At 40.7% G+C, this 13,266-nt stretch overlaps 1 protein-coding gene across 2 annotated transcripts in view; it reads right to left on the bottom strand.

Annotated features, from left to right (window-relative positions):
* map3k7 (mitogen-activated protein kinase kinase kinase 7) overlaps positions 1–12,744 on the bottom strand; it is a 128,705-nt gene extending 115,961 nt beyond the window's left edge. For both annotated transcript variants that reach the window (XM_060850382.1, XM_060850390.1), the window contains exon 1: positions 12,369–12,744. In XM_060850382.1, the coding sequence (XP_060706365.1) occupies positions 12,369–12,443 (75 nt within the window). In that variant the 5' untranslated portion in view covers positions 12,444–12,744. The remainder of the gene's footprint in view (positions 1–12,368) is intronic.
* Between the last annotated feature and the right edge of the window lie 522 nt (positions 12,745–13,266).

Below are 13,266 nucleotides of genomic sequence, written 5' to 3'. Positions count from 1 at the left end.
CGAGGTGACTTTGATAGAGTGGAGAGGGAAGTCTGGAGAATAAACAACGAAAGATATGCAAATGGAAGATGAATTGTGTGTCGGTCTTCACTGTAGAGGATACAAATAGAAATGTGACAAAGTCAATTACCAGGGCACAGATTTAAAATGAGTGGTAGAAGGAATAGAGAGGACAGGAGGAAAAACCATTCTCATGAAAGGATGGTGGGTGACTGAAATGTGTTGCCCATTTGGTGGCAGAAATATTCAATTCATTTAGAAGGAACCCAAATTTGTACATGAAATACTGTTACCTGTTGCTTGCAATCCTTCAGATCAGGTACTGGAAGATGGGATGACAATTGCAGCTAGTTTGTTTAGCTGAGCCAAACATGAGGGGCTGAATGAGCACCTTTCTGTGCTGCAACATTTTTTTTGGTTTGAAGCTGTGATGAGGACATGAGCAGATGCAAAGGGATACCGATAGATTAAAGTGAGTGGAAAAGGTTGACGTATGAAGCATAATGTGGAAAAAAAGGTGAATGTATCGAATTTGACAAGAATCAAGATGCATATCATTTAACTTGAGAGACCTCAGTAGTACAGAGTCATCCAAGTGTTCTGGTACACAAATCCATAAAAGCTAGTCAGGTACAGTAACTGACTAGGAAGAAAAATGGAAAGTTGCTCTTTATTGCAAGTAGATTAGTATATAAAACTAGGAATATTTTGCTATGATTAATTGTAGCATTGATGAGACCACTTTTGGAGTAGTTGGTTCTGCTATAATGCATGTTTCTTCAACACAAACTGGTTTTAATGCAACTGAAGAATTTCTACCATTATTTGTGAAATGTGAACTTTCCTTACCTGTACCGGTGATAACACAATTCTGGCACCATTAGTTTAACTTGCACAACTGCTGCATGATTTCCTTACAATGCAAAATCAGACAAGAACAGAACTATTGTGTTACACCAGAACCATCTATATGGTGTATAGATGAACTTCTCATTTCAGAAGGATGAGAAAATAAGAAACAGTTCAGAGAAGGTTCAATGGAAATATGAGGGAAGACATTAAGTAGGAAATTAGAGATGCAGGCAATAAGGATAGCAACTGTCATCTTGGGCGACTGCAATTTACATGTAGATTAGATAAACCAAACTATAATGATGTTCCGGAGGGTGATTTCATGGACTGTGCACTTTTTTTTGACACCTTTCTAATGAGGAATCAAACAGATAACAGGCTATTGTGAACTGATGTTATGGACGAGACCAAGCCCCTTCAAAACATATCAAGGAGATAGCCTAGACCATAACTTTTATCTTATTTAAAAGCAAGCTTAAGGTGCTGCGTTTCAAATGTAATTTAGATTAGATTAGATTTACAGTGTGGAAACAGGCCCTTCAGCCCAACAAGTCCACACCGACCCGCCGAAGCGAAATCCACCCATACCCCTACATTTACCCCTTACCTAACACTATGGGCAATTTAGCATGGTCAATTCACCTAACCCACACATCTTTGGACTGTGGGAGGAAACCGGAGCACCCGGAGGAAACCCACGCTGACACGGGGAGAACGTGCAAACTCCACACAGTCAGTCGCCTGAGTCGGGAATTGAACCCGGGTCTCCGGCGCTGTGAGGCAGCAGTGCTAACCACTGTGCCACCGTGCCGCCCACTAATTCAATTGATCAAACTACTAGGCTTTAAGGAAAACATGATTTATTCTTAAACCAAATTTTAAAATAAAACAATGCTAATTCATTTTTGGTTGTAAGTATTTTGATAGAGTTAAAGTAATGTATTAGTTAACTACGACCCATCAACTGTTCTAATATAGCAGCATCCCATAAACACCTTCTGGCAAAGGCAAATTCAGCAAAACAAATTTACACCTCACTTAGGATTATGTGGGTTCCCGTGGTCGGGAAGTGAAGTACTTGAATTCAAAACTAAAGTTCTGAATCTAAATTAAGGGACACGAGGTATGAATTGCCAAGGTTGGATTGAGTAACCTTACTAAAAGGGATTGATAATAGATAGTTCATCCTGAAAAGAAGAATGCACAAATTACTTTATTCATTGCTGTCTGGCACAAAAATAAGAAAAAAAAGCGTGGCTCAACCATTGCTTATAAAATTGGAGACAGTATTAGATCCAAAGAGGGGGCACACAAAATTTCTAGAAAAGGTAGCACCCTGAGGACAGAGATAACTCTAGAATTCAGTGAGAGAGGACAAAAGGTTCAAACAAGAGAAAGGGAAAATACCACGAGAGCAAAATTGCAGGGAAAATACAAACTGATAGTAAACATTTCCATAAATTTGGGAAGAGAAGATGATTAGTTAAAGCAAATGTAAATCCGTTACAGCCAGAAGCTGGGAAAATTCTAATGGAGAAAAAGAAATCACAGAAGAATGAAACACATGCTTTGGTTCGGTCTTAGAAATGTTAGGGAAACAAGAGCCTACTGAGAGGGTATAGTTGAAGAATATCCATATTAGAAAGAAAACACCGGTAGTGCTAGGGAATTAATGGAATTAAAGGCTGACAAATAACCAGAACCAGATAATTTATATTCCAGTGTTCTGGTACACCAATCCTTTAGTGTACTAAAGGAAATGACCCTAGCTATTTTTGGATGTATTGGTGGTCGCCTTCCAAAATTCAACAGACTGTCGAACAGTTCCTACAGATTGGAGCATCTCAAATGTAATCCACTTGTTAAAAAGGGAGAGGAGAAACAGAATTACCGAGTTGGTAACTGAGTAAAAAATGAGGTCTGCAGATGCTGGAGATCACAGCTGAAAATGTGTTGCTGGTCAAAGCACAGCAGGCCAGGCAGCATCTCAGGAATAGGGAATTCGACGTTTCGAGCATAAGCCCTTCATCAGGAATGCCGATGAAGGGCTTATGCTCGAAACGTCGAATTCCCTATTCCTGAGATGCTGCCTGGCCTGCTGTGCTTTGACCAGCAACACATTTTCAGTCGAGTTGTTAGCTGATCATCAGTAATACGGAAAATGTTAGCATCCATCACAAAATATGTGAGAGCAGAACATTTGGAAGGATTAATTCAATTGGATAATTTCAGAATGGATTAATCAAAGGCAAACAGTGGGAATAAGTGGATTTCTATGTTCTGCCCACCCCCATAGCATTAGGTATTAGTGATTATATGAGAAAATGTTAGTCAGGAGTGATCTTATTGGCACATTTATGATTCCAAGAGGACTTGACAGGGTGCATGCTAACAGAATGTTTCCCCTTCTGAGAGAGACTAGAACTATGGAACAAACAGAAACATAGAAAATAGGAGTAGGCCTGTCACCTCGATGAGCCTACTCTCCCATTCAAAATGATTTTGGTTGACCATCCAATTCAGTGTCCTATTCCTACTCTCTCCCCATACCCTTTGATACATTCAGCCTCCAGAACTGTATCTAACCCCTTCTTGAAAACATTCAATGTTCTGATCACCTTCCGTGGTGGAGGATTCCACAGGCTTGCCACTCTGTGGGTGAAAAGAAAGTTCAGTCCGAAATGGTCTATTCTGCATCCTTAGATTGTAACTCAGGGTTCTGGACACTCTGGTAATTGGGAGCATTTATCCTGTCTTGCCCTGTTAGAGTTTTACAGGCTTCCAGGAGATCACACCTTATTCTTCTAAACTACGTGAATATGGAATATTAAACAGTTCAAAAATAAGGGGTCTTGATTTAAGACAAAGATAAGAAAGATGACTCCCCTCAAAAAGTGGCTTTGGAATGGTCTTTCTCAGACAGCAATGGAGACTGGGTCATTGAATACTTTCAAGGAAAAGGGAGAACTCTTGACTCCCTTTTCAATCAATAATCCACCAAAGGGCAAACAGGAATATGGAACAGAGGCCACAATTAGATCAGTCATAATCTCACTGAATAGCTGAAGGGACTATAGAGGATGAATGGACTATTCCTGCTCCTGTTTTGTATTTATGAGCATGTGTCCATTGATAGAAAATAAATGAGACATATTTCCAGCCTTACATTACAGTTGAACTTCCCGCAGTATTGATGACCAAATGAGAAATGAGAATATGCTTCGATTTTGCTATGTAAAATCTAAACTTATTATCGACTACATAGCGTGCTATCATACCAATTCTAAAGCTCACCTCACTGAATCTCTAAATTGTCAGTGACACAAAGATAGATATACAGAACAACCGCGATTATCCGAATGAGACAGGTAGGGAGTATTTTGCTCAGAAAACTGATTGTTCGGACAACAGATAATGTTTTTACGGAACCTGGAGATCTTGTTCAGATAATCTGAAATTTGGATAATTGACATGTGGATAACCGAGGTTGTTCAGTAGTCCTGATACAGAATGGCAGGTTCCTCATGAAGAACATTCGTAAGCCAGCTGAATTTATAATTTTTTTTGCATGCAAAATATCCTCGGTGGATAAAATGGACTTTAGTGAAGGCTTACCGTGGAAAGTTTTTAATTGTCTCTGTATTTGTTATTTTTTCCAGTAATTGATGTAAGCAGATTTAACATGGTTAATATGAAATAGCACATTTCTACAGTTTGCTTTACAAGCAAATCATACAAATTTCAATTAGCCTATGGCTCACTTATTAACTAACCCACGTGTTTGCGCACAGATTTTTGAACTTCAGTTTAAAAAAAAAGACATCCAGAGTAAATGTATTTTAAAAAATCCAAAATATTAAAAAGGTGGACTTATTGTGTTATTGGAACACTGGGAGAAAAATAAGAAGAGGAAGGAATGCTGAAAATGTGATCAGAAATTATAAACTATGTAAGGATAGAATTATTATTCAATTAAAAACTTTTTTTTGACAACTAGTCCAACTGATTTTATTTTAATTGGTCATTTTGAATATTGTATGCATTCACATCAAATGTCTTTGCCAACTGGAAAGTAGCATTAACAAATACAGCTGTAGTAAAAGAGGCTAATGTCGTTTAAAATGGCAAATGAAGAAATCTCATATTTCAACTTGGTACAGGTACTGCGTCCTAATTCAGCCATCTGTTGGAGGCACATGGTAACATTGTTTTGTTTTTCTATGCAAGGAACACAATACAAGTTCTCACAAACAAGATATTTAAACTACTACAGAACTCAGATCCATAGGAATCAACTTGGCTGTTGAGGAAATCAGTGAATTACAAACTCAATAAAATTTCGTGAAATATCTCATATTTTTTGGATGTAGTTTGAGCATTTAGTTTCCAGAAGATGGTACCAGCAATTAAAAAGAAAGTTTTTTTTTCCCCATAAGTATCATATTAAGAAAGAAGGGACTAGCGACCTGGAAGTGAACCTTTACAGCACAACCTCATTGTAGTCAGAGACATACAACACAGAAAAACACCCTTCAATCCAACTCACCCAAGCTGACCAGATAGCCTAACCTAACCGAGACCCATTTGCCAGGACTTGCCCGAATATCCCTCCAAACCCCTCCTATTCATACACCCATCCAGATGCCTTTTAAAGTGTTATAATTCTACCAGCTTACACCACTTCCTCTGGCAGCTCATTCCAGACATGCACCACCCTGTGTGTGAAAAAGTTGCTCCTTAGGCCTCCTTTAAATTTTTCCCCTCTCACCTTAAACCTATGCTCTCTAGTTCTGGACTCCCTCATTCCAGGGGAAAAAAAAACCTTGTCTGTTTACTTATCCATGCCTCTCATGATTTTGTTCCCCTCAAAGGTTATCCCTTAGGCTCTGATACTTCGGGAAAACAGCCCCAGCCTATTCAGCCTCTCCCTGTACCTCAAATCCTGCAACCGTGGCAACATCTTTGTAAATCTTTTCTGAACCTTTTCAAGTTTCACAATATCCTTCCGATAGGAGGGAGACCAGAATTGCACACAATATTCCAAAAGTGTCCTGTACAGCCGCAACATGACTTCCCAACTCCTATACACAATATAGTAGTTCCTTCCAGTTAGCACTTTTCTGAATGTTGTACAGAAATATCCATTAACTTGTCAACTAAGTAAATGGTTGAGGTCCGACACGAAGAAATTTATGGAGGCTGGTCAGGAAGAATACAAATTATTGAAAAGAGCATGCTAAATAAAACTTTGCTCCCAAATGTGTTTGGAACCAAAATTCACTTAATTTTGTTTTAGGATGGCTTTCTAGACTTGCTGGTCCAATTCCAAACATGAATTGTGGATGTAATTGAAAAAGGTACCAAAAACATTCAGCAGTTAATGTTATATTATATTTGTTTTCAAATAAAGATGAAAAGCTCCCAAAATAGATATTCAATACAAGTTGCTATCCACATTTTAAATTTCACTTTCTAGAAGACAAAGATGCTTGAGAACGATTGGTTTAAAAAAAGCTATAAAATTCCAAAAACCTAGGGTAACATACAATGTATTCATTATAGTTATACTATGCATTACTAAAGTTATTTTGTTTCCTTTATCCATGCTATCTGCTAAATTAAAACATGGAGGAAGGAAATTCACCCTTGAGCTTCTGTCCAATACAAGATGACTGGGAACCTTTTATATCAATTAAATTTGCATATTTGCATATGTCCAACTAGTCTGTAAGACACCACAGTTGACAAATAACGTACTATGATATGCTGACAGCCTTCAGGTAATGCTTCACTGATTACAGGTGTAGGACAAAACAAAAAATAGCAAATTACTTATATTACAAATCTAAGCAAAATGTTTCAGAAAAAAAGACAGCTGCTAAGGATTGATTATTAAAACAGCTGAGAACAATAATACAGTACATGCCCAAGTACCAGTGCGATTGTCATGGTATTCAAAAAAGACTGAAACAGAAGAAGTCGAATTCACAACGCCACACAAAATTTATATCAAAAGCTACTGCATACATGTGACATTGATGGGCCAGTCTTTTTCCTCTACACAAAAAAAATAAAGAAAATGTTTTGCAGAATGTCTTTTGTTCTGCATTTTACTTCTTTCTGTCAAGAATTGGCATTAGACATGCAGGTAGTCCCCAGGTTGTGAATGTGTTCCATTCGCATATCGATTTGCAAGTTGGAACACAGTACAGGACAATATAAAACAGCCGTTCATGAAGTACAAGGTAACATCTGCAAGTCGGACCTTTAAAATTAATATATTCCTGCATAGGATTGTGTTCGTAAGTATGAGCATTCTTAAGTCAAGCAGCCATAAAATCAGGGTCCACCTGGGATATTTGTTGCACTTGAATTTCACGCTGAAGCAGAGGGTCAGTTGCCTTTCCTTTGCAGAGCCAAACTCACATACATCAACTCCCGGAAAATAGGGCAAAAGTGAGGACTGCAGTTGCTGGAAACCAGAGTCTAGATTAGAGTGGTGCAGGAAAAGCACAGCCAGTCAGGCAGCATCTGAGGAGCAGGTAAATCGATGTTTCGGGCAAAAGCCCTTCATCAGGACTGAAAATCAGGGGATGGGGTGGGAAGGTTGATGAAATTGGAGAACTCAAATGTTGAGTTCTCTGGGCTGTTGGCTGCCCATTCGGAAGATAAGGTGTTGTTCTTCCAGATTGTGATCTGATTTACGGTGGCAATGGAGGAGGCTGAGAATGGACATGTCAGAGAGGGAGTGAGAAGGGAAATTGAAATGGGCAATGGCCAGGAGGTCAGGCTGGTCTTCATGGATCCAGCTGAAATGCTCGCTGAAACATTCCGAGTATACATTTGGTCTCACTGACCCATTTCAATTTCCCTTTCCACTGCCTCGTCGACATTTCTATCTTGAGCCTCCTCCATTGCCATAGTGAATCGGACCAACACCTTATCTTCTGCCTGGCAGCTTACAGCCTAACTCAACACTTCTCCAATTTCAAATAACCTTCCCACCATACCCTGACTCCCTTTCCAATCCTGTCTCTTCCCTTCCCATTCCATTCCACCTATTGATCCTTCCTTCCAGTTACCAACCAGATTTGTTCTAAATAATCAACAAACCGGTCATACCCACCATCTACATTCACATATCATTATGTCATCATTCTGCCCTCCCCATCCCACCCAAAACCCTCTACCCCCCACTTTATGTCCAGCTCCTGCTACCCGCACTTCCATTCCTGAAGAAAGATTATACCCGAAACATCGATTCCCCCACCTCCTGATGCTGCCTGGCTTGCTGCGTTCTTCCAGCCTCCTGCTTGTCTACTTTGAAATCCAGCATCTGCAGTTTTGTGTCTCTAATGTGGCTGTGAGGCATTGACTACAAGATAAATAAGAGGTATGGGATTACCGCAGCTCTATACACAGCAAGTTTTGTTATAAGCTTATTATCGCATATCCACCAGTCTTTTGTTTAATTGGGCATGTTCCGAGCTTACTCGGACAATCTTTCTGGCATTTCACTGTCCATGAAGTCATTTCTGGAGACTGTACCTCTGCAATAAAGTTATTTATAGTTGCTGGGGTACTGTCAGAATTTCATGATTGACAAAGTATCCGTCTTCTCTCAGCTGACGGTTATTCTACAGTTATCAACCACTTTTGAAAAACAGTCCATGATCCTTTGAATGTTAGCTGTGATGCACAAGAGCTCAATCAGCAGAAATTCAGACTTTCAGTCATCTCAGTTTGAAGTGTTTTCCACTTGTTATAAATTTGGATAAAAATTCCATCCACATACTCATAAAATGTTTCTCCAAAGATTATACTGAAGAGTACAAAAGGAATCACACACTTCTGGTTCCTACTGCTAGTTGAGTCAAAGTGTTGAGTACATTCACCACAGTCAGTAGCCCAACCATGTGCCATTGTCAAAGTGCTGCATCAATCTTACGGCTCTATCAAAACATTCAAATTTGGCTAAAATTTTATGCGTTTCTCTATTTATTGCGACAAAGACCTTTATCAGGTCAGCTAAGGTAAAATAGTATACAGGCATGCCCCATCTGTTGCTTGCAGCATTTCTGTTGCATTAGCTGAAGGGTGAATATCACACCTCAAATGTCTCTGCCTTTTTGGAGGACAATTTTGATTCTTGACAGCTCACATTTTGTGACAAGTATTTTGAGTAGAACTTTTTCTTGAACCTGCCAGCTATTGCAAGCAGAGACATCCTTCCGTAGTTGTCCCAAATGGATTATTTACTTGTGCAAAAGAAAAGGACAATCATAAGACCCTTGAACTCTCGTGAAATGGCTTGTTCATCATTCACTAATGTATTCATGTAAATTTGACAGCTACATATAAGCTTGACAAGTTTGTGTATTTCTCCTGGGAGGCCACTGGAACATGGAGCTTTTCATGCTTCCAAATCTCTCACCATTTAATAAATGCTCTGCATTTCTTTTTCCTACCAAAGTGGTTGGTGTCATTTTTTTTTCACATTATACTCCATTTACTATGTTTTTACTCTCTCTCTTAGCCTTTCTAAATCTGTTTGAAGCCTTTCACATCACATTCCCATCTAGTTTGGTGTCATCAAGCTGTTGTGTGTAGCACATGAAATGCATAATTTACTAAGTTTCCTTTAACCGTAAAAGGATAAATAAAAAAAAATCACTCAATGGTTACACCAGAGGATGTCTCTATTTGGTCTGTACTGTATGTAACAACTCTATGCAAGAAAAGTAATCATATAACACCCCACTGCCTGCTCATTTCAGTGCTGCAAGTTTCTGTTCTTCAGATAGTGACCAGTTCTATGGTGAAAGTATTCATCCAATGTGCCAATCATGAGAATCTAGAATTGTTATTATTCTTGAATAACTTTATTATACAATGTTCTGCTTTCCATCTACTAACAGCAAGAAACTGTTTGTTTGTATTTTCATATTTATACAATGTGTTTATATTTCCCTCAAGCATGACATTGAACAAATGGATTTTGCCATTTATGTCATCCCTGGAAAATAATTCACTGGAGGGCGAACATCAAACAAAGCTTCAATATCAAGTTTAGGGCATTCATTTGGTGCTTTAACGAAAAGGTTTTTCTAACACGTGGAAGTTTGGACACTGAACAATTAAATATATTCTAAAACTGCATATTTATAGATAAGATCAATCATATTTTCATCCACAGGATGTTAATTCCAATCATTTGATGGAGAGGATGATTACAAAACCAGTTTACTCAAATAAGTCACTTTTCTTCACTGGATCTGAGTTAGGAACAGGTAAGAACGCAGTCCAGAGATTCCGGCTTTGCAGAGACCTCTGCTGGAAGCCCACAATGGTTAATTATTGGATTGGGCTATGCAGCAGCATTCTACTGTCATTTTTTGAGTCTCAATTACTTCAAGATGGTTTGAAACATTTAGAACTATAGGATAGTTTTTTTTTTAATTCATGCTGTTGTAAATTTTAAATGAAATCAAAATCATTGTATGATTTCAAAAGTCCACACATAGTGAAATTCTTGCCAAGTCTAGTGTCACAAAATATAGTAGGAGAAAGTGAGGACTGCAGATGCTGGAGATCAGAGCTGAAAATGTGTTGCTGGAAAAGCGCAGCAGGTCAGGCAGCATCCAAGGAGCAGGACAGTCGACAGTTCGGGCATGTGCCCTTCTTCAGGAATGAGGAAACTGTGTCCTGCAGGCTGAGACAAAGGGTAGGGAGGAGGGACTTGGGGGAGGGGCGTTGGAAATGCGATAGGTGGAAGGAGGTCAAGGTGAGGGTGATAGGCCGGAGTGGGGGTGGAGTCAGAGGGGTCAGGAAGAAGATTGCAGGTTAGGAAGGCCGTGCTGAGTTGGAGAGATTTGATTGAGACAAGGTAGGGGGAGAGGAAATGAGGAAACTGGAGAAATCTAAGTTCAACTAATCTAAGTTGAACTTAGATTTCTCCAGTTTCCTCATTTCCCCTCCCCCACCTTGTCTCAGTCAAATCCCTCGAACTCAGCACCGCCTTCCTAACCTACAATCTTCTTCCTGATCTCTCCTCTCCACCCCATCCCCACTCCGGCCTATCACCCTCACCTTGACCTCCTTCCACCTATCGCATTTCCAACGCCCCTCCCCCAAGTCCCTCCTCCCTACCCTTTGTCTCAGCCTGCTGGACACACCTTCCTCATTCCTGAAGAAGGGCTCATGCCCGAAACGTCGACTCTCCTGCTCCTTGGATAATGCCTGACCTGCTGCGCTTTTCCAGCAACACATTTTCAGCTCACAAAATATAGTGGCTAACTGGCCAGGCTGTCGTGTTCAAGTCTCACTCGTTCCAGAGATGTGTATAACATCTCTCACCAGGTTGATTTTTTTAAAAAAAAAGCCTTGAACTTGACTTTCTCATAGACTGAGATAGGGTAATATGCAAATAGGTTTTTTTCCATCCCAAAATCATTTACTACCTTTTTATTTAATTCAAATAATGCCTTCAACAAAGCAGCTGAATTCCACATTCACTTAACACAATACACTAAATAAGCGCAAATCATGCTCACTAAAAAAATTCAAATTCATCTGTACAAAGGATCAGAACCAGAAGAATTTGTCAGTTAACAAAGATGGATATGCCAGTGCATTATCAATACAGTTACAGCAAAATTGCAGCAGCATATTCAAAAAAGAAAGCCATTTAACATTGTTAAATACAGAAGAGTGAAGATCTGACAAAGTTCTGCATAGCTTTCTTGAGCATGCAAAGAGCATGCATTTTTTCCCACAAAAAAACTGAACTATCTAAACTAAAGATTACTTGGTAACCTACACGTTCACCGATAACATCAAGCTTTCGAATACTAGAAAGTCTGTAGGAGCAAATCTTATACCCGGATAGCCCCTTACTCAAAGTGTATACATTAGCTGCGAATTATATGGAATATAAACCTATGGTTTGGACACCAAATTGCTGGGGAAGAAATGAAGTCAGTTCGACATCTACAAGGAAATTATTCGAATAGTTTCTGATCGTATTTATGCTGGGTTTATAAGCAAAAACTTTCAAGTAAAACAAGGGATGTAAGAAGCGCATCCCACTTAACCAATTCAAAATTTGTAAGCATTTGGTTGCTCATTGTTTTGTTGGGGGCGGGGTACTGGGAGAAACAAATGTTTAAGCATTTTTGTTTAACTTAAAGCTACACAATAAAACTCCCCACACTCTCCCAATGCATGACAGTGTGTGTGAAATTACCAGAGAACATTACACAGCACGGGATGTACCTTTCACTAATGTGTTTACAATCCATCAAAATGATCTGGACTTTCACCCATTTCCTTATTCTCTTAAAAACAAAAAAAGGACGATCCTGGGGGCGGGGTGCTGCGGACAGGACTCGCTCCCCTTCCCCATACTGGGGCCTGTTCTGACTCTCTACCCTGGCTTGGTCTCTCCTCCAGCAGCAGCAGCAGCAGCAATAGCTGCACCAGTTCCCCCCCCCGAACAAGTCCGGTTCTCGCCTCACCTCCTCCACATCAATCTCATTGTAGTCGATCTCCTCGAAGTGCAGCGGGGGGTTGTCGATGATCTCCGCCGACATCCCTGCAGCCGGCAGTGGAGGGCGGTCAACCCCAGGCCCCTGGCGCAAGCCGCCGGGCCGCCCGCCGCTCTCGGCCCCTCGAGTTCGCCGCCGGTGTCAGAAGCGGAGTTTGCCGAGGCCCGGCCGCGATTCCTGCAGCGCTCCGCTCCCACCAGCTTCATCCGGCATTTCCGGGGTTAATCCCAGCCCGCAAACATCCGGGGAAGAGCTGCTGACCGCCGGAACTGACGTTCAGCCCGGGACGACCGGGGTGACAAGTATTGGGGAGAGAAAGAGAAGCGATCTAGAGAATTCACCGTCAGCCCCGCGGGGAGCAAGAAGGGGCGGGGAAATAGATTCCCCACACTGCGCCTGCGTCAACGCCCCTTCACGCCAACGTCCGCGCGTGCGTGACACTGATTGGAACGGCTGCGCGTGGAATTTAAATTTGAAAGTTTTTTTTGGTGTAAAAACGGCCGGGCAGGACCTTGATCTGAAGTGATCCTTTCCTGATCGAGTGTGGACAATGTGATGATGATGATGAAGTGGACTCCAAACGCAAACTCCGTTTCTTTCCACAGACGCTGCCGGATCCGTTTAGCAGTTTCTGTGTCTTGGTTCCCCAGCGGCCTGAGGTCTTTATTTTAATGTATTACCGATTTAAACTTATTGCACCAGCTCGTTTGGTTCCGAGCGGAACCTTTCACGCCCGACTGAAGAAACGACCTTTTGGTTTGGCGTGACCCCTATGAAAATGAGCACTTTATTCCACCAAAACGCTGAGTTTCGGTGGCGGGGTGACTGGCACCATATCCACAAACAATCTAGTGTGGCTTTGCTACTC

This window comes from Hemiscyllium ocellatum, chromosome 3 (genome assembly GCF_020745735.1).
Source record: "Hemiscyllium ocellatum isolate sHemOce1 chromosome 3, sHemOce1.pat.X.cur, whole genome shotgun sequence".
NCBI classification, from domain to species: Eukaryota; Metazoa; Chordata; class Chondrichthyes; order Orectolobiformes; family Hemiscylliidae; genus Hemiscyllium; species Hemiscyllium ocellatum.
Note: the sequence above shows the minus strand (reverse complement) of the source record. Positions and strands in the feature narration are given on the sequence as shown.